Below are 20378 nucleotides of genomic sequence, written 5' to 3' on the forward strand. Positions count from 1 at the left end.
CGCAAACGCGGCCCACGCCACACATCACCCCACAGCTTTATTTTTTGTCTGTCGAGTTCAACAGCAGGCCGGTTGCCTACGGGCAATAACGCAGCACATTTTATGCCGGTGTCACACGGCCCCTCTCGATCGCGATTGAGCCCGTTCCGGGTCGAAATTCTCGACCACGATTGGCTCAATCCCGAAGCTTGCGCAAAGGCGCCCATCGCGACCGAGAAATTCGACCTCGATTAAAAGTGCGCCGTACGACACGCGTATTAACCGCGTGAACGTTTTTCACCATTCGAGAACGTGCTGAATGTACTTAATAATGACTACACGCAAAAATACAACCACATAGTAACGCCTATTCCTTGGAGGGGGAGGGGGGGGGGGGCAAGTTCACTCACTAACCACTGCCACTCTTGGAGAATATAAAAAGGTGTAACCGCATACTCCAGGACGAGATATTGAGATAAATCACTTTATTGCGCGTGGGCGCACACATCGATTTCCTCAGTCTAGAACGTCACTTGCGTCGTGCTTCAGTGCTAGGCTAATGAAGTCCGCAAGCAACCGTTGGGCGTGAAGGGTGGTTGCGGCTGTGGAAGGGATGACGGTTTGGATAACGGGATACTGTTGAATGACATTGTCATAGGATGCATAATGTGTCGCGATTATGGCCACAATACTGCTATGGGGTGTTGAGTGAGCTCTCTTGACTGCAGAAAGACCTTATTGCTGCTCCTACCTCTCTGCGCTTTAGGCCGAATGAGCCATCACTAGTGAATAACGCTAGGTCATCATTCTTGCTCAGGCAGCTTTTAAGAGCTAGCGGCCTCATTCCAGGCCTCCTCTGTCAGTGTACTTGATGGCAGACAAGATGAACGCTGCCAGGTACTCTTGCTCCTGGAATATGGTGACCGTAGTCAGCCTCCCAGCGTTGGGGTGTACGGATAGGGAGGTGGGATACTTATCACTACACCCATCATATTTACAAACTCATGGTCGGATGGTGCATGGTGTACCACATCAGCAGGCAAGCGGATTAGCTCATTAATTCCCCAAGATCCCCTCATGACCAGGGTTGCTGACAATGCCTACCTGCCGATGGACATAACTGTTGTGCTAAAGGCTTAGGCATGTTGTGTACTAGTTTCCTACATGCCGACATTGTCAGTAAGTATGGTGGGTGCAGTGAGAAGCGTTACAGGGAGATGCATCACTGCTACTACAGCTTGCAGTTCTGATGTTAGATCAGTGTTTGAAATCAACTCGCAATTTATCGTCCGAAGGGCGTGAGCAACCAGCGCCTCTGTCTTGGACACAAGCACCTGAATCTAATCAAATATGGATCATGCCACATTGGATTTGTTGCCACGTGTCACCTGCGATTTACAGAACTTGCAGCTTCCACTACAATGCCACTTACTGCGATGAAGACTGCAGCTCCAACACACACTAATTTAGAATATTTATTGACCTTCTAATGATGTTGAATATCACACCTGTCAGGGAATCAATGTCGTGATGCAGCAGTTGCAGCCATTTCTCAAGCCAGATGAATAAAGGCATTTTGAGAAACAGTTGCTGAAGCTCGATACATTCACTCAGAAATTGCAGCTAGTGCAATTTGAAGGACCAACAGCTCACAGCCACCTGTTTTTGCCTTTATTATTAATGTAAAAGCTAGTACATGTTTTCGGCATTGCTGCTTCGTGGCCTCTTGATTTTTTCCAAGTTCTTAGTGATCAAGTCATGGAGGGTCGCCTGCAACAAGAGAACGATAGATTAATAACGAATGTCGCAAAGGTCTTGCTAGCAGTGCACGAGGAGCTGCTCTTACATAGTGGTTCTTGAGTTCACAAAGAACCAGTCGCAGGCTCACGTACTGCTTCTCGTCGAGCTCTTGCACGGTACGTCTAAAGTCCTCCTGCACATGTGAAAAAGCATGGCGCATCACCACCACGCATCAGCATGAAATACACATGCAGCAGTGAAAAAAAAAAAAAAAAAAAAAAAAAAAAAAAAAAAATGGCTAGCGTACTGCAAGCACAGAGTGATAACTCTAGTATTTAAGCCAAGATGCACAGAGAAACACTGAAATTGAGTCTTTGTGGCACCTCATAAGCCCCTGTCTAAATAACCTCTCTCCTTCATGTCTACCAGGCCAGGCCAAGAATCTGTTTTTACAATGTAAAAGAGACAAAAGCAAGTAACAAAAATGACTGGACAGGAAAGGACATCCCTTACAACTAACCTTGTCCAGAAGACATTCTTTACATGTTCTCACGTATTTCGACTGCAAGTGTGAACCAACTAGCCCAGCAAAAAGTAGTAAACACGTTTAAAGAATGGCACATACAAAGCTGATCCGTCTCCAGATCTGTCACAAGCATCTGTGCTCAATATTGTTCCTGTATTTGCAGCAAGTAGCTGTCTACTCTAGTATTGTTAATTTTATAAGTAAAGATGGACTACATTGTATGTTTTTGTTAAAGCAGCCAAAGATTGAACTTGGCAAGTTTCAAGAACATTTACTCAGCCACAATGGCCTGATTACAACCAGATACATTGTAATCTGCGAAGTCATCACATTGATGTGCCGGCGCTAAGCTTTCGGCATGAAATTCAAGAAACGGAACTTTGACTAATTTCCTCTTCCAATAAGCAACCTGTACCGTAAAATTTAAGAGTTTTGAAAGAATACCTTATCAATGTGAACTGATTTATCGTTTCTCTTTGGTGTTCCTTTACCTTTATGAAAGCCTTTTATTCCCATGCACACTGCATTTGCACAAATATAAGAAGAAGAAAAACTTTAAGGAGCCGGCACGAATATAAAGAATTTTCCCCAAAAAATTCTGCCTTGGAATGCACCTACGTTATATTCAGGTTAGTGGCACAAATATAATGCGTTTTCTTCTTTCATTTGCTTTAGCGCATTGCCAGAGAAAATGAAAGAAAAAGAAAATGCATTATACCTTCTTGTGCAAGCTGGCAGCAGTTGCAACTGTGGATTTCACGCCGTCATTCTTCTCCCGATATAGAATGGTGTTAGTGTTACATCAATGTGGTTATGGCGTATAAATCGCTACCTTGAGCAAGGCGATCGCCGCTGTTATGCAGGTGCATCAAGTGAGTGGTCTTCCAGTGCATGAAAGGCTTTGCCTTGCTCGATTGTATCACGGGCATTTCTGCTCTGCTGTCTGTCCAATAACATTACTGGCATCGAGGACAATGCCATTCTCCACGACAGTGAAAAAGATGTCGGTAGTGATGAGTAAACTGCACATGCACTCATCTTTCCAGTTCATTTTGTAACGATACATCGCAGTAACCATGAATAAAGCCATGCAAGTATACGCTTCTACGCGTCATTTCTGGTTTACTTGTGGCATCACTTTGCATTGTAATTACAATATTGAGAAATCGAAAGTCCTTCACTTGATTTATATTCATGGTTGCATTATTTATGTGCAAATACAGTATTCCAATGTACTCCAATAAACACGATGGCCATTGGTTAGATTTCTATTCACAACTATTCAGAAGCAAAAGCAGAGAAACCTCATCACTGTGACGGTCAGTGCAATGGACTGATAATGAGGTCATGTTGACAGAAAAGCTGGGGATAATGGGTACAACATGATGGCACAACTTCGAGCGCAGTTCATAGAAGAACAGGAGGAAAAAGACACAAGGGCATGAAAGCGACAGCATTAGATGCCATGAATTACTCATAAAAAGCACATTAATGCATTTTTTAATGTTTTGTCACCATTCTGTCCTTGCACTTTCCATATTGTTTGCCTGGCCTCACCTAAAACATACATACCGCTGTTAGATGCCCACTCTGTGCGAAATTTGTGTGAATGAGAGAGCAGTTTAGCTGAAAGAACCATGCATGTACCTGGTTCTCCTACTTGCACAGCATTTATTGCAGAGTGCCAGACATCTGCTAAACACATGAGCATTAAATTCGAAGGTGCCTAATTGTGGCACTCCATGCATCACCCATATATGGTGGACACTCCAAAAATGGACAACTCTGTGCATAACCACTGTGCAAAATACAGTCAAGCCCACTTATAACAATCTGAGCTATAATGAATACGCTTATTATGAACAAAGATAGCGTCACAGTCATAACATTTATACAGTTATGACTGCAGCGCGTATCAAAACGAAGATGTCACGGCAGCGAGCTCCTTTAGAGCAAACACTCTTTTCCAAGAAGCACGAGTGTTTAGCGAGCTCCTCAATGATGCATGCCCGGGTGCGAACGCAGAAGTATTGTATTTATTTAAATTTTGGCCAACTGTATTTTTTTTAGAACATGAGCTACCAAACTGCTTGATCGGCTTAGATTCAAGGATTTCATTAGAAGCTGTCGGAAGTGGGGAAAAAAAAAAAAAAAGACGCTGCCCTAACACCAGCAATAATACAGTTGCCATTACTATCAGTTGCCGCAGCCGCACAGTGCAAACTCACAGTAACGGCACAACATTTTGACTGCATTTTTTTCAAAGCCCACTTTTTTCGAGACACGGGCACCAAGCACGTGGTGCCTACAGTGAGCTGGGGCAAGTGCGTGGCTGGACATTAGCAATAAATGTCAGGTTTTCTGCTAGTTGTCAATATATATATATATATTACCTTTGTTGGCTTGCATTCGTGGAGAGATTCAAAAAAATTTTTTTTCTCCTGAATTTGGGTGGTCGGCTTAGAATTGCAGCAGGCCTCAATTTCAGCAAGTACAGTACCTCTCTACTGCACAACATAGCTGTTAACATCCCGCTAACACCATCACTCAGCTGCTAACCTCCTGCTATGGGTGGCATTCACAGCTGTGGAAACGATAACAGGTGGCTTGGATGGAGGTTACCACAGATTGCATCAAAAACAGTTTTTGCAAGGCTGGATTTTTGTGTGAGACAGGAGAGCCTGGAACTGTGGAATTCATAAGCAATGACATCTCGCCCGCAGATTTATGGCAGACCATCACTGAAGGGAAGTCAAGTGGATGCCGTCAGTTGATATGTGTCACAAAAGAGCACGTAATCCAAGCACGCGCCGCGTGTCACGCAAGCCAGCGAAAGAACACGCCGGCCCTGCGGCAACTTCAACAGAGGGGGAGAGCGCATATGCCTCAAGCAACGTTACCAACGGCGCCGAAATGTCTGGACGAGACTCGACAAAGCAACGTTAACCGGAGAGAGAGAGAGAGCACACGCGTGCGAGTCGACAGACATTACTACCGCGTGAGCATACACCAACAGGATGAGTCATCACTCCCCCTCGAGAATGCTCCGACAGCGGCGGTCGAAGGTACGAGAAAAGACTCCAAGCTTCCCAAGCTTTGGCCATGCTACGAGATCATGACACCGATAGGAAAGTTCAAGAATGCCTGTGGAAGCTAAATAACCGCCGTGCGAGAATCAGAGGGTGGAATTCAGAGTTCAGTCCGCACCAGTGAAGTGATGCAACGTGAAGACCGAGCGTCTGCGGAAGAAGGGGATTCCCCGGCAAGCTAGTCGACCGAGTTCATCGAGCGTCTGCATTTCCGGAAGAAATTCTTTCTTCGAGATTTGCCCCGAGTTACGTCGAGATCGTCCGACTTCTAGACCAACACTGGTGAATACGATTGGACACTTAGTGTTCCTTTTTTATTTTGTACTTTACGTGTTGGACTCTTAGTGCTTGTCGTTAACTATTTTCCTGTGTTTTGTGAATACCCATGTGATTTGTATTGTGTTGTGTCTAGCCTAAGTGTGCAAATGTGTGTGTAACTGCCTTGCGTGAAGAATATATTTTGTTGTGTTTTGACAACTCTGGGCTCTGACTCGGTCTTTGGACTGCAACCGGCATTCGCTGGCGCACCAGAAGGCCTACTCTTAATTGTCCTTGCTTTCGTGGGATTATTTTCGGAAGCTGATAAGTCGGCTTTGGAATTTGGTCCGGCGTCTGCGCCTCGTTCACGGGGTCTGTGACAATATGACTTCGTTGAGGCGCATGAAAAGCCAATGACAAGGAGTCATGCACTGATCAGGACCATAGTTTGATATGTGCAAGGATTTGTCACCAAAAAATTGGATGAAGAAAGTGAGGAGACCACAGAACAGATACCACGAAGATTGTCTGCATTGAAAAATCCGGAAACCTCGACAATTGGGTCGGCATTGAATAATCAAAGCAAGCTTACCGATTACTTTGGGAAACAAATGATTTTGCCCTTTTGTTGGCATATGCTTGAGCATTTATTTATTAGAAACGCTCGGCTATAACAAACACATCCTGCATGACCATGACGTTCGATGTAAGCTGGCTCGACTGTATTGCTTTTTGTTAAAAGTTGTATGGATCACAATTGGAACAGTCTATATTGTGTCTTGAGTTAATGTTGTATCTTGAAGAGAAAAAGCTGAAATGACTCATGAAGATTTGAAACGCTAAAGTGATGGTAGCAGTGTGCACTGCAGTAGGACTGCTACTAAATCTGCTGCTGACGAACACATCAAACTTACGATACTAACCTGTCAAAGCAACAGGGTGTCGATTACATTAGTGAACCTTAACTATGCGTCACTCAAAGCCACAGTTCAACACTTGAATTTGGAATTGCGGGCAACAGCTTGTGGCAGACTGGCTTTTTTGGGATGCCCCTACAGTAATCACAAAATGGCACACATCATTACAATTTTCAGCAACACACCACGATGATCGGTGATACAAGTGAAGTAACAATAAACAACACTGTCACTAACAGTTCATAACAAGAAAGAAAAAAATAAGAGAGTCCTTACCACGTGTGGATACTTGGCCACCTTTGCAATAATTTTGCCCCGTGTCAGGAAGTACCGCGAGATCTGGTCAAAGAATGCTGCTGCCTCACCCTCCACCGCTCTAATTTCTGTCAAGGCATCTTCCTGCGGCACATAAAATGTTATGTTGAGAAGAATGTGCAGAAAACCCCAGGTTTCGAATACCATGCAAGAATTTCTGAAGTGTAAGCTTAGTGAACTTCTCCCATACCATTAATATCACCTGCCACAGGATTCTGCGTCCCATAAATGAGACTGTTCGATGACCATATACCAGAGTGTCTAACAAGTTGACATTTTCAGATTCCCCGAGTTTTCCAGGTTTTCCCCGAGTGATTTTGCTAAATTCCCTGAGTGAAACGGAACTTTCTTTTACATCAAGACGGGCCGACACCATGTTGCCTGATGCTGTCACTCTTTAGTAAGCATGTTAAAAAAAATGGCGCAGTTTCACCCGAAAGGCGAAGCACCAATTGCGATAGCAAATTAGTAGAGAGCTATACGGAGTAAGGATAGTAGTTTTATCAGCTGTATACACTTGGACATGCAGCAGCACCAGCAGAACTGTTGTCGACACCGTCGGCGTTTTGCACGCGTTCACCCCGAACGTGCACGGCGTTGGTGACTGTTGCCGGCGCCTCTGGGGGCGGCTCGGAGGTTTTCGACGAGATCAGAACGGGACACTCGTCGAGCAGTGTCTGAAGTCTTTACCACCTTCTCGCCTCACAACATTTTTATATAAATACGCATTTGGAGCCGCAACTAAACGTCGCCTCCCCTCCCTCCCTCTCCATTACCGCAACTTTCGTTTCCTTTCAATAAAATTACAGCTAAGTAATTTTCCCTGATAGAGGCACAAATTCCCTGAGAATTCCCTGTTTTCCTGGTTGGTAGACACCCTGTAAACAATGTCTATACTGCTGTCTGCATTTTCCCTTCCATTCATAATTATGGTATTTTTTAAATTTTAGAACGATGAGAACTACGAGTCAAATATGAGAACTGTCAGTCAAATGTTGCACACCTAAGAAGTGGCGCAAGTTGCTTGCCATATGACAATTCTACAAGCAGAATTTCCCATACAGTAGAACCTAGCTACAACGAAGTTGAAAGGGGAGCCACATTTATTTCTTTATAAACATTGTCCACAGTCATGGCCACAATAACCACCAGGAAAGACAGCAGTACTCTGCCAATAACCACTGGGCCACTGACAAAAGCTGATGCAAAAGGCTCCTGCTCACCGCTGAAGGACAGCTAAAAATTGTCGATACGCTGACAAGTCGAGCAATCGTCGAGAACACGAGCGGTGGTTGTAATTTCCTACAATCCATCTAATTTTTAAATTCTTTCCATTTGTCGCGGAGAGCGCCCTATATCAGCGATAACGACAGCAAGGTTTTGTCATAGCAGATGACAAAGGGGGAAAAAAAAAAAAAGGGACTGAAGATTAAATGAATCATAAAATACGGGCCATTGGTTGCGCATGTGCTGCTGGTTCAAACAACCACTGTTAGATGGCACAGCTTGCAGTGTATGTTCCTTTGCACCGCAAACCATGCGCTCCTAAAAGCACAGCATTCACTGTGCCCCAAGCGCCATATTAAGGATTGCTTTAATTTTTTATTAAAATTTTTTTTTTCGCCCCATGGCATTGGCTGGCATGACAACAGGTCTCCACTATTACCAATATTAACCACTTACCGATACAGCTGATAAATGAAGGAACAGAAGCAGGAGAGCTTGGGAGCATTGGTAGAGCGCATGTGTAAAGGGGTATTCACACAGGAGACTTCTCCCAAAGATATGGTGCAGGATTATTCCCGAAGCCGTTTCCAGAGAGCCTTCTCTCTTTTACCCATGAGCAGCAAGGTCGCATGTTGCCACCTAACAGAAGTACGTGGAAAAGCTGGGTGCTCTCCCTCCTTGGCCACCAAGGAGTGTTTATGTAGATAGGAACCCCTGGTGCTGTGCCATTTGCCACCAGCACCATGTTGTCACACGGTGCACTCCCTTTGCAGCGGGGAGGTGAATTTCTCCCGTGTGTGAATACCCCTTAACCACTGACTCCGCAATACGACCATTTTGGCAAGTGGCCATGTAGCTGACAGTTTGTGGGAGCATTTAACTGCCGATTCCGACGAATCAAAAGCAGCATTCCACGCCACAAGATTTCAGCCTAAATAGTGAAAAATCAGTAAGCCAGCAAAAACTATCAGTAAGCCATTCCTTCTGAACTAAGGTAAAGTTTGTTATATCCATTTAAATTATTTTTTCTTCATTAGAACGAGATTTTAAATGCATGGGTTTCTATGGAAAATTTACGGGGAATTACGATTACTTTGTTATGCCCATTAGTTGGTTTATATTGCGTTTCATTGTAACAAGGCTGACTGTACTTCTTCGGAGACAAGACTAAAGATTGCTAGTAGGTGACGTACCTGTATAGAAACACCAAAGTTGTTTCCATCCTCGATTCTTGGTATGAGAAACTGTATCCACATTTTTAACTGAAGAGAGACAGAAAAAAATAACGAAGAAGAATGTGAAGCTTCCGTTGAATGATAAAGGCGTGGGAAGCTACATGAAGAGTGGAAATGGAGGAAAGGGGAGTAAGAGTGCAAAAATGAGGGGAATGGTGGCACAGTAGTGTGACATTTAAAAGCTGTTTTTGCAAGCATGCTTGCTTCTTCTAAGGCCAACTGCAACAAAATTTCCCTTTGGCTAAATTGGTTAGGTATAAATGAGTAGCATGTACTATTGAAGCAATCTTGGCAAAGATGGCCTTCTGGCAATAGCATATTTGCTTATTGGCAGCCTTTATATAACACCTAAGCCAACAACGTGTGTACTTGGTAGTTAGTGAACGTGACATAAGTCTCTGGCACATTGCCTCCTAGATTACTCAACGACCCACCCCATGGGCACCACCCATCTCGGAGGTCCTGTCGAGGAGCTACACAGGTTCTCAATGTTCTCCGTCACGTGTCACTTCCAGCAAGCGGTAGATCCATTCGATTCGCCTGCACCACTGACCGTTTAGGGCGGGGCACGAGAAGTTCGGAAATTGTGCAGCTCAATTTCAGCGGTGCAGGTGTGTTGTTTTGTATGCCTAAAATGCGCTGACCAGTCAGTTTGAGAGATTTCAAACTGCATGTATGGTCAGCCTCCGAGGCATACACACACACTGCGTTGCGTACAGACAGCAGAAGTGTGCAAGCGGCATTGGAATGGTGTTAACATGCTGCGTCGTCTGCTGCTGGGCACCTGCACGTCTGCACCAAGTCGGTACTGTCAGTAGGCAGGGTGCAACATCATCATTAACCAGCCCAACATGTTTTTAAACGAACGGCGTGGTTCAAAAGGTGCCATTGCTGCCCCAATGAAACGAATGGCAGGGTGCAGCACCTCATGAAGTGGTTCAGGTGGTGCAAGCGAATCGAACAGTAATCATGGTGTTTTATTATCTTCCAGTATCAAAAGTGCCTAGTGTGGGCTTTTTGTGATTCATCCATCCGTGATTCAAACATAACATTTTGCACTGACGCTACCCTATATCTACACTGTGCTCATCTGCAACATTTAAAACTGAGTGATAATGACAATGCTGATATTTTCATATATGATACCTGTTTTTAAAAATAATATTGAATTACTCCTTAAGGTATATGTATTTTGTTCTTATCTCTGTCTTTTCTTCATAGCGCACCAAATAAGAAGTACGTATGTTGCTCTTGGGCACATTATTAAACAATTATATTTAATCTGAAATTAGGCTTTTTATGCCGTCCAAAATGTTGCAGTTGGCCTTTAACACATTCACAATACATGGCTCAAGGCAGTTTTTCCTCTTGTGTGGCTGTGCAGGGTGTTCCTGCAATGCCCAAGTGAATCTTTAGCTTGCCCAAGTGAATCTTAGCTAGAAATTGAAGGAGAGGAAGCATTCTTGTTGCTTCCGATTTGATGTGTCGTGGCACCATCTGCCTGCAGCTTAAAGAAGTTTCAAAGGAGTGCAACTTCCTGGTGGTTCTCCGGTGGGTCACAATGAGAATTACCAGCTGTCCAGGCTGTACAAGTAATGGACATCGCCGTATTGAAAACGCTGACATATCAACACCCTAAGACTTTCCCCACTGCTAATGATTGATCAATGCCTCCTTTAGAAGATGCCTGCCGCGTGAGCCGAGAAGCTGGTTCCTGCCCCTCTCCTCTTTCCTCTCCTCCACCGGGGTCGGCTGCGAGCGCTAGCTGCGGCGGCCCCTCCAAACTTGAACCACGTGACCCTGCCTCCGAGATTACAGCGGCGTCTGTTGCAATCCCGGAGGCAGGACCCGCGGTCTCTCGTCAAGCCATTGGTCGAGCGCGCGCCAGCCTCGTAATCGTCACTTCCTCCGCAACAGGAAGTAGGGTCGGCAGCGAGCGCCGTCTCTCCGCGACTACCTTGAACTAAGGGAACCTCCGCTCCAATGGAAAAACGAGCGACGCGGCAGGCATCTAGTAAAGGAGGCATTGGATTGATTTACTTGATCCTAGTTTGAAGCAACATGGGCTATACGAGACTGTATTTGTGGGCTACCTCCAGATTATTTTCCAGGTCCTTCGTTTTCGAGTTTTATATTTTTTTGTTGAAATTTGGGGGCAAAAACTGGGTCCTATGTTTAAAGAGGAAAACTGGGGAGAAATCTGGGGTTTAATTGCCCGGCAGCCCAAATTTTGAGATTTTTCGGGTAGCTTTTACACACAATTAACACAGGCAAAGGTCTCCTTTTGGAACAAACATTCTATTTAAACAAGTGAAATAACTCATAGGAACATGTTATGACAAACTGATCTATACAAATCCTCGTTGGCAGGCATTACTACATTTAAAGAAACCACACTAACAAGAACAAAAAATAGACTGGTTTGGAGATCTTTGTTTCCTTAACTTTTTTTTTAACAAAGGAAAAAAGTACAAATAGTAGTACCCACGGGCATGCTTCGCAGGGAGTGATTAAATTGTGGGGTTTTACGGGCCAAAACCACCATCTGATTATGAGGCACGTGTAGCGGGGGACTCTGGATTAATTTGGACCCCCTAGGGTTCTTTAACGTGCACCTAAATCGAAGTGCACGAGTGTTTTCTATTCATAAAATTCATAACATTTAATTTTCATAAAACTACGCAACTAACCCAAAACCAAAGGACTATAAGTATTTCAAACTATAAGTATTCCATAATAGCTCACAATGTTGGTGTCATCTACAAGCTGCCAAATCTTCGGCTTGACGATATCGACCATGCTGACAATGTGGTTGTTAGTGCCGACTGAGCCTGTTGGTAGGACCAACACTTTGGTGCCTGCACAAAGAGGGAGAGAGTGAGTGAAATGAGTGAGTCAAATAACTATGCATTATCAGCAGTAACCAGGGACAGCTGAAAAAAGCAGGAACGTAAATAAAATTGGCGAACATCAAGCTTGAATACGATAAATAAAAGATGAGTACATCTACAAACTGTCAAAACCACTGCATGCAGATCGGCCATAGCCCTCAATCAGGAAAGAAACCCACTTGTTTACCTTAAAAAGATGTCTCAAGGTAAAGAAGGCCTTTAGCATTGTGGACCGCCAATCCTTTAGTTAATTTTTACCCCTTTATGGTCCAGTGTTCACTGTATGAATCAATGTTCTAGAGAAAATATCAGACACACACACACACACACACACACACACACACACACACACAAAAAAAAAAAAAGAAAAAAAAAACCTGGGAGGGCTACATTGCGCGGTTAGACATCCTAAAAAAACTGCAAAGTGGGTTATGAGGGACAGCAAGTGCCCGAAATTTATTTTGTCCACCTGGGGTTGTGCACAGAAGGCACAATACGGCTGGAATGGTTGGAATGCGGCTGCTCCCACCAAGAATGGATGCTGTGATCTTGTGCACAGTAGCAGAATGTCATAACAAATTAGCCATCAGTGGTAGGTGATCTTTCCATTCGAACTATTTTCACATCACAGAGTTGGATTAAACATCAAACTTGAGTTAAAAAACTATATATATATATGAGCTGTTTCAATATAGGAATATAAAAATATTCCATAAAGCCAGCCTTACAACCAGAAAACTACTACATTACTTTGGCAGGTTCAAATGGCAATCCTGCAGTGTGGAACATAACTCAGCATCCCTTAAATATACAATGTGACTTAATGGACCTTTCGTGTTTGGTATTTGGGTAGAAGAAATGCAAGAATGTTGTACACAGACTCTTATATAGATATACAATCCAGACTGAATGAACAAACTCTGCCTTTTTTTTTTTGCAGCTCAAGCATGTAGTTTGCTAAACATGGTTTAAGAGTGCCAGATGGGACATACAAAAGGAAAGACACACACACACACAAGGTGTATTTTGTGTGCGTTTCCTTTTGTATGTACCATCTCGCGCCGAAGAACCATGTCTAGCAAAACCCACCAACATGCCCAAGAAGTTCTATCAAGCATATAGCTTATGCACAAAGCTCGATGGCAATGAAGCTGATAGAACTGCTCAGTGTATTTACTATATTGTCAAAGCTGCCAAACCTGCCTGCAAGCTGAATACCAAAGCCCTTCCACTATGCACCAACTAGAAGACCATAACATTACTCACCTGTGATTTCATTCTCAAGAGTTTCAAGCCTTCTTTTCTTTGCTGCAGGCTGCAAGCAAACAACAAGGCTTTCTTGTTGAAACAGTAACACGTAAACACACATAATATGGAGATTTGGGCAAGTACAAGTTTCTTGGTAATCAGAGGGGAGACAATATTTTTTGCATGAAGAAAATAGTCAACGACTGATTTCCCGGACATGCCCGATAATTCAGATGCCTTCGCGACCATGTACCTCATATAGTCAATGTATAAAAATGGCTGAAATTTCAGACTCGGAAGACTTCGCCATCCCATTTTCCGGACTTTTTGCCATGAATGCAGGTCCGAAAGCCACCACCGCCGCCATTTTAAAATTATCTCGCCTCCTTGAACCAGCACTCTCGCACGCAGATCCGCAGGGAGCCGTACCCACCACTGCGACAAAGCTAGGCCTAGCTGCTTCGACGTTCGCTACCAAGCTTCTTTCTGTTCGGTGCCGTCTTTTTCATTGAAACAATTTGCCGCTGTTAGCAATGGCGCCTACTCCGCCTTTGTAATCCTCACCAATGTCTTGGAATCTCCGAAAGCACGAAGTGTCGCAAAATGCAGGTTCCCTAAAGTCAGTCAGCTTTGCCTCAGTACAGCAATGCTACGCAGTGAAGCTACACGAAGTACTGCGATGAAGCATATTAAAAGTGAGAAGGGGAAACTCACGGGACACCATATGTATTCCTTAATTATACACACGTGCAACCACCACTTCCTAGCACAGTACGAGCTACGACACGCCTAATAAGTGTACTGGCAGCCTTCAAAGCTATTTTGAACGTGTCTGTGGCAATTTGAGCCCTTGGGGGGCAGAAAAGGCATGCATTCGTTTTTTCGGACGTTTTCGCAGCCCCAAGGAAGTAAAAAAAATTGGACTGACTGTAGTAGCAGTACATAACCAGAACTGTTCAGCTCAGTCTTTTCCAGTTACAATTTCAATTTATGCTGGTGATACAGGAACATCCACTCTTAATAAAACGTGTTGAAATTCAGTGCAGCTAACAGATGAAAGACAGGTTGCCATGAATGCAAATCAACTGAGAGTTAAAGACAGGTTGCCATGAATGCAAATTAACTGAGAGTTTAAGAGTTTATTTGGGAAAGCCTGCTAAATGTGAAAGACTGATGACCCAACGTCTGCATGTGACAGCAAAGAAAGATGAAAAATTAAAATGCCCTGTGGGCCTCCGGCATGTCACTCTAGCCGAGTAGCAGGCAAGCATACAGTGTGACACCGCTTTGCTTGTGCCAAGGGAAGTTTTCTTGTACCACAGCGATATTAATGCCATAGTTGCATGTTACCACATGTCAAGTACTGGTTGCTTTATGCTTCGTGGCAAAATTAACCGCTAACTCTTTGCAGAACAATGTTAAAGACAACATGGCTGGATTACCATTCTTTAGTCATAAAATATAAAATGCTTTGCTCTCACAAATTGCACAGAACATCCTTGTTTATTTGCTGTACTTACGAAGCATGCTAATGCTATAGTGCCAACTTCCAATATTTCCACCTGACTGAACCGACAAAATTCACTGAATTATCCGGCGGGTCAAATGAAACAAGAAATTTGGCAGTATTTGCCTGATTCTAACAAGCCCCCGAACCAAATGCATGCACACATTTTACGTGTACAAACCAGAAAACAAATGACATCAAAGCTCTTAAACCAAGTAGAAATCTGTAAACATGTAGAAAGGTCCAATACATGTTGCACAGTTGTGGCCGATTTCCTAAAGTTCTCTTTGCCGCACCTTTAAAAAAAAAAAAAGCCAGCTTTGCCGCAGTGCAATCATGTTATGCGGTAAAGCATAGGAACGCCGCAAAGGAGGTTTGTTTTTTTATCCAACTGCACCGTGCAGGCAATTTTCAACCCAATTTTCTTGGTAAAAAAGAAAGGTGTGCGCTAGAATTGTGTAAATACCATATTCATAAATTGTGAGCTGCCGTTATTGCCTGAAAATCTTAGGGCAGGCCAAAGATAGGAGCTTTTCACGACAGATTGATGTGTGTTTTAACGCATTCACCGCCTCCGAAGCTCCACTGAGCCAAATGCTGCCACTAAAGGGTTTCAACTGGGGTCACGACAGGGGTCAGGCGCCTGCGCGCTGGTTGGCCAAGTTCGAATTATCAGCCAAAAACCAATTTTGAATCGAAATAAGGGTAGCTTGGGACCATAGAAATGCATGGGCGCCAGCCGGGATCTTCAGTTGGGTTGAATTAACCGAAAAATCTAAGTGGAGTCTAATTAATGGAAGTCTACTGTACTAAACCCAATATATTTTAAGGTGTCACCACTGCAGGTAGGAGAGCCGAAAATGCTATCCATGACTGCCATGACACGGGGCTCATCGACACCTGGTGACACACCCCTGATCTCCACTCAAAGGAGTATCAGGCCGAACAATTGCCGGCTATGCATGCTAGGCTAACCCCGCCTGCTTCAACATCAGCACCACCACCACCTACGGCGAATGATGCCCTTAACATTACTGAAGGATGTATGCGACACGAAGCGTATCTAGAACGAACGCTACAGCTGGAGTGCAGCGTTTTCAGTTTAAGCCGGGGGAAAAAAAAAAAAAAAAAAAAAAAAAAAGGCCATTGATCTTGTTTTGAAACCAATGAAAAAAGGTCAGTGCAAGCAAATATGCCACAGAGCTAGCGATCGGCGCGAAGCTCCGAATCTAGTTACACTCGAAAACCAGACACCAGCTGCCTAAATGGCTCTACAAATAATCAACTGTTGCGAGAGCGTTTGGGCAGCCTTTTTTACAAATATTCAGCTGTAGCGGTAGCGTTCGGACGTCGTAAGGCATCGGCGCAAATTTGTTACCTTGTATTTTCGTGCCGCATTGAACGTGCCGTGCCGTTCGCGTAAGCTACAACTACCACATCGTAAAAGCGTAATGTTTATGCTTTCGTGAACAATGACAACGATTAGCATTCTGCTAACTGATGTTGCTGCAGAAGAAGTATTTGGTGACGAAGTATGCACTACAAACTTACATTGGAGTAGTCACAGGCTTGCCTATCCGGAGCTTCACTGCCGACTTCTTTTTAAGATACGCGAAACAAACGAAGGCTTATCTCATCCTTCGCCGCTTGGTTGGTACACTGAGGCACGCAACACCTTTTTTTACTTACATGGTGTATGCAGAAGTTGTTAACAAAACCGAAATGCGCCCCGCGCATAGAGAGCCACACGGTAACCACTGTGCCATTGACTGTGCGGATACTCTTTGAAATACTTCTCTTGCTGGCCACTACGTGGCGCGACCGTCTGTGTGCATTGCGAATAGAGAAACTGTGCTGCTGCTTCGACCAGAAATTACCATCGTCTCTGGGGGCGCCACTTAGGGTGGGTAGTGGCGCCCCCAGAGACCCACGTAGGGTGGGTCACTATGTTGAGAGTAACGACAACCAGTGACGTCGGGTCGGACCCAACAATGTGCACCAAGCCGGGCAACATCACAAAGTGAAACATGCTGTCCTTAATCTGCAAGCAATGAAAGTTATGGCGTACACCCCTATCTCTATGTGCGCAGCCTATGTAAGTGGCGCCCAGCCCACCAGCATCGGTGTGGCTTTATTAGGAATTTCCAAAATTTTCTTGTGAATAAAACCAATTTTCTGTAAAAATTGAGTTGGCATTCGCAAAATCGTAAGACAGGTCCAAATTCGTACATTTTATGGAAAATTCGGAAGAGTTGGCAGGTATGCTTCCGGCACACAGCAAGGGTCATCTGCTTGTGTTACACAATGCTTTTCGTGCTGACGCGAAGCTGTGCGGTCGGTATTGGTCTTGAGGTTTCTTTTTGCGAGAGCCACGGATCTTCCCCAATGTTGCAAGCTGCAAATCTAGCGATCGGCGACTTGTCAACAAAGTGTATTCCACTTAGCTGCTGGAGTAAGTTTTTGGCAGAGGCATGATCGTGAGCACGTTCTTCTTAACATTTAAGATGTTTTACACTTGGTTACAGCAATATTATTTCTGTGTTTGACTGGTTGAGCTATGCGTCACTAGGTGGCTGCACCATGCATGCCACTCAGGTTTATGTTAAAGCCCTTTCAAAGGGGTAGTAGTATGGGGGGGTTTAGTTAACGGCTTTGCATATCCGTCAAAACGCACAACTCGGCCTGCAACAGAGCAGCATCTAAGCAGCAATTGCCAATTGGTGCTTGGATGGCTCTCGCTCGAGATCGACGATCAGGCGATTTTGCACATTTTGACCACTGGGCAGATTTCTCAACTATTTGTGGGGTGATGAACATTGACTATCGCTATGTTCAATGTCAGAGAGCGCTACCACAGGGCTTCACAACATTGGGTAGTGGCACGAACTGTCAACAAAAGCTCTGCCTTAAGCAAAAACACAAATCAGCTGCAGAAATAAAGCTAATTGTATTGTACAAAAATGTTTTGGTACTTTAACCCCTTCTGTGGCTTGGACTAGTTGGATTCGTTCCCGCTTTTCTGGTAAATCCGGCCAAGGATGAGCTCAGCTCATCAGTGGTACTTTGCATTTTCTCGCAATGCCATGGACGAGCCTAGTTTTGTCTGAGTGCTTAGTTGTGCTTTTGGTAGCGCACAATCTATGGAACAGCACAAGCCGAAGTGAATTTATACTTTCTGAGGAATTAAAGCCTGGTGGCAACTGGAATGTTTGAACATGTGACCATATAGGGTTAACCTATCTCTAGCAGGCTCCCTGCACTGGCTAGAATATCACCACTAGGCTCAAGAAAGTTTAGAAAACAGCAGTTGTGCATCACAGCTCGTGGCTACAGAGGACTCTTACCAAATCAGCCTCATGGTTGATGAATGGGGGTTCAGGCACTGGAATGTTGATATCCACATGTACAGCTGCAAGGTCTGTCTTCGAAAACTTATCTGTCTGCAAAGAACATGATATCAGTGCAAAATAGAAACGGCACTAACAACCAAAATGCAACAGTGATTGAGCATACATACCTTTAGCAAGGTTTCCAGTTCCAATATCTTCTCAGGAAATTTGTGCAAAACCAACTCCTCTGCCTGCAAACCGAATAATGCAAAATACATTTCACACGCCGGCACTCGGAAACAACCATGGCCGTAACTGCGCGCCCCAATTTAGACATGACATCACAAAAATGCAAGCATTATGCAGATCTGTTTTAGACAATTTGAACGATGCAGGGTTAACATTTCACAGAAACTTGCACATTAATGTTAAAATAAAACAGCGAGGTACACCTGTTAAAGCATAGAGTTAGACCTGACTAGCTGTCAAGAACATGTACTAGTCGCACCGACTAACAATGACATTAAAAACTGAAGAACATTTAACTGTGCTGATCAAGAAACAAAAACTTGTTGACAATATGCACATTTAAAACAGTTATCTGAACAGTCAAAATAACGTGCTTGTAACATTCCCGGCACTCGGGAAATTTCCGAGAGCGACGCATTAAAAATAAAATAAGAAAATACTCACTTCCTTTTTTAGTCTTTCTTTGTACTCTTCTACCTAAAGAAAAAAAAAAAAGTGCAGTTGGGCGGTTACAAGAAAATTACAACCACGAAGGGAAAACCGAAAACTGGCACGCAGACGTCATCAAAAACAACAGATACCAAAGCACACACACAGGTGCTCGTGAGCACGCACACCGTAGTAGCTTACGCTCACTTGCTTTAAGACATGAACCCAGACCCCGTGCTCGGGTTACAGCGTCGATACGACAGTCGCAGTTTGTGCAAACGAGGATCGCGGAAGGGACGCCTTATTAAAGCGCGAAATACAAAACACCTCGAGGCAAGGTGGCTCACGCCAGTGCCATCGAAGGGAGCAGCAGAAACCGCCTAGCAGCCACACACATTGCGGTTCGCAACATGAATAACGTTGACAGCCGCGACCAGCAAGTAGCCCGGACAATCCTGGAGCAGCCACTGTCCAACACGACTGTTTTAAACCGTCAAAAAGCTCTCCACAAAGCTACTAGGCTTAGTAATTCATTAGGCAACCTACGATACCCAAACAAAGCGCTCCTGCGCACGGTGACGAAGTGTGTTGGGAATGCGATAACATGCAGAGGAAACTTTACCTTTGGGTTTGTTTCTCTGGCCATTAGAGAACTTTAGCTTCACTTTAATGGAATGTGGGATATATTGTGTTTTTTCGGTCTGGGACAGGCGCCTACACGCTGCATCGGCGCGCCGAACGGAAGTCGCTACGGCGCATGCCCATTCCGAAACGGAACTCTCCACGATCCGGTGAAGGGGATAGGAGTGAGTGCGAAAAAAGACGTTCCACCACGCTGAAATATCACCGAAACCAAGCACTTACCTTTATCCTTCCTGGCGTGGACGCAGAAAGCCTTTCGGCGGTAGCGAACAACGATTCCATCACTTTGCTGGCCTTAAGTTTCAACAAGCGCGGTGGAGTGGTGAGGTGCGGATACTTTTGCGCGTTTTGCGCAATCTAAAAAAATAAAAAGGATAAACGCAGAGGCAAAAACGACGCGACTTAAGCCGCCTAGCGACGTTATCTGGAACGTTCACAAGTGTCAAAACTTTTGTCGTATGGCGTATCTCACGCCGTGGTTGTGGGCATGCGCGTACTTTAGGTTATAATTTTCAGGAAGGTTGTTTAATATTTGCCACTAGTTGATACGTTCACTCACAGACTTTGCAATTTGCGTGCGTCATTGACGTAAGTAAAATATACGAAGAACAAAACATTTGTTTTCTTGGTTCATACACCTCACTGCGACATCGACGAGACCACACGACACATAATGCTCTCCCGAGTTATCGAAGCAAAAACAAAACTTCAGAGGCAACTGCTGGGGCGCGGAAGATATGAGCCCAGAATACAAACAAGTAACATCTTATTTCGTATGTCGCTTACAATGGTGATGA

At 44.3% G+C, this 20378-nt stretch overlaps 1 protein-coding gene across 2 annotated transcripts; it reads right to left on the minus strand.

Moving 5' to 3' along the window:
* Positions 1 to 1633: 1633 nt before the first annotated feature.
* On the minus strand, positions 1634 to 19960 carry LOC119442795 (proteasome activator complex subunit 3). 2 transcript variants are annotated; one of them, XM_037707819.2, is made up of 10 exons: positions 19804 to 19960; positions 18955 to 18987; positions 18450 to 18512; positions 18277 to 18372; positions 13444 to 13492; positions 12032 to 12144; positions 9245 to 9313; positions 6786 to 6908; positions 1826 to 1912; positions 1634 to 1749 (listed from the first exon to the last, which is right to left on the minus strand). In XM_037707819.2, the coding sequence occupies exons 1-10, from the start codon at positions 19861 to 19863 to the stop codon at positions 1669 to 1671; spliced, it is 774 nt and encodes a 257-aa protein (XP_037563747.1). In that variant the 5' UTR covers positions 19864 to 19960; the 3' UTR covers positions 1634 to 1668. The 2 variants fall into 2 exon arrangements, with proteins under 2 accessions (XP_037563747.1, XP_037563748.1); XM_037707820.2 differs by lacking the exon at positions 19804 to 19960 and adding an exon at positions 19562 to 19692.
* Positions 19961 to 20378: the final 418 nt, after the last annotated feature.

This window comes from Dermacentor silvarum, chromosome 2 (assembly GCF_013339745.2).
Source record: "Dermacentor silvarum isolate Dsil-2018 chromosome 2, BIME_Dsil_1.4, whole genome shotgun sequence".
Lineage (NCBI taxonomy): Eukaryota > Metazoa > Arthropoda > Arachnida > Ixodida > Ixodidae > Dermacentor > Dermacentor silvarum.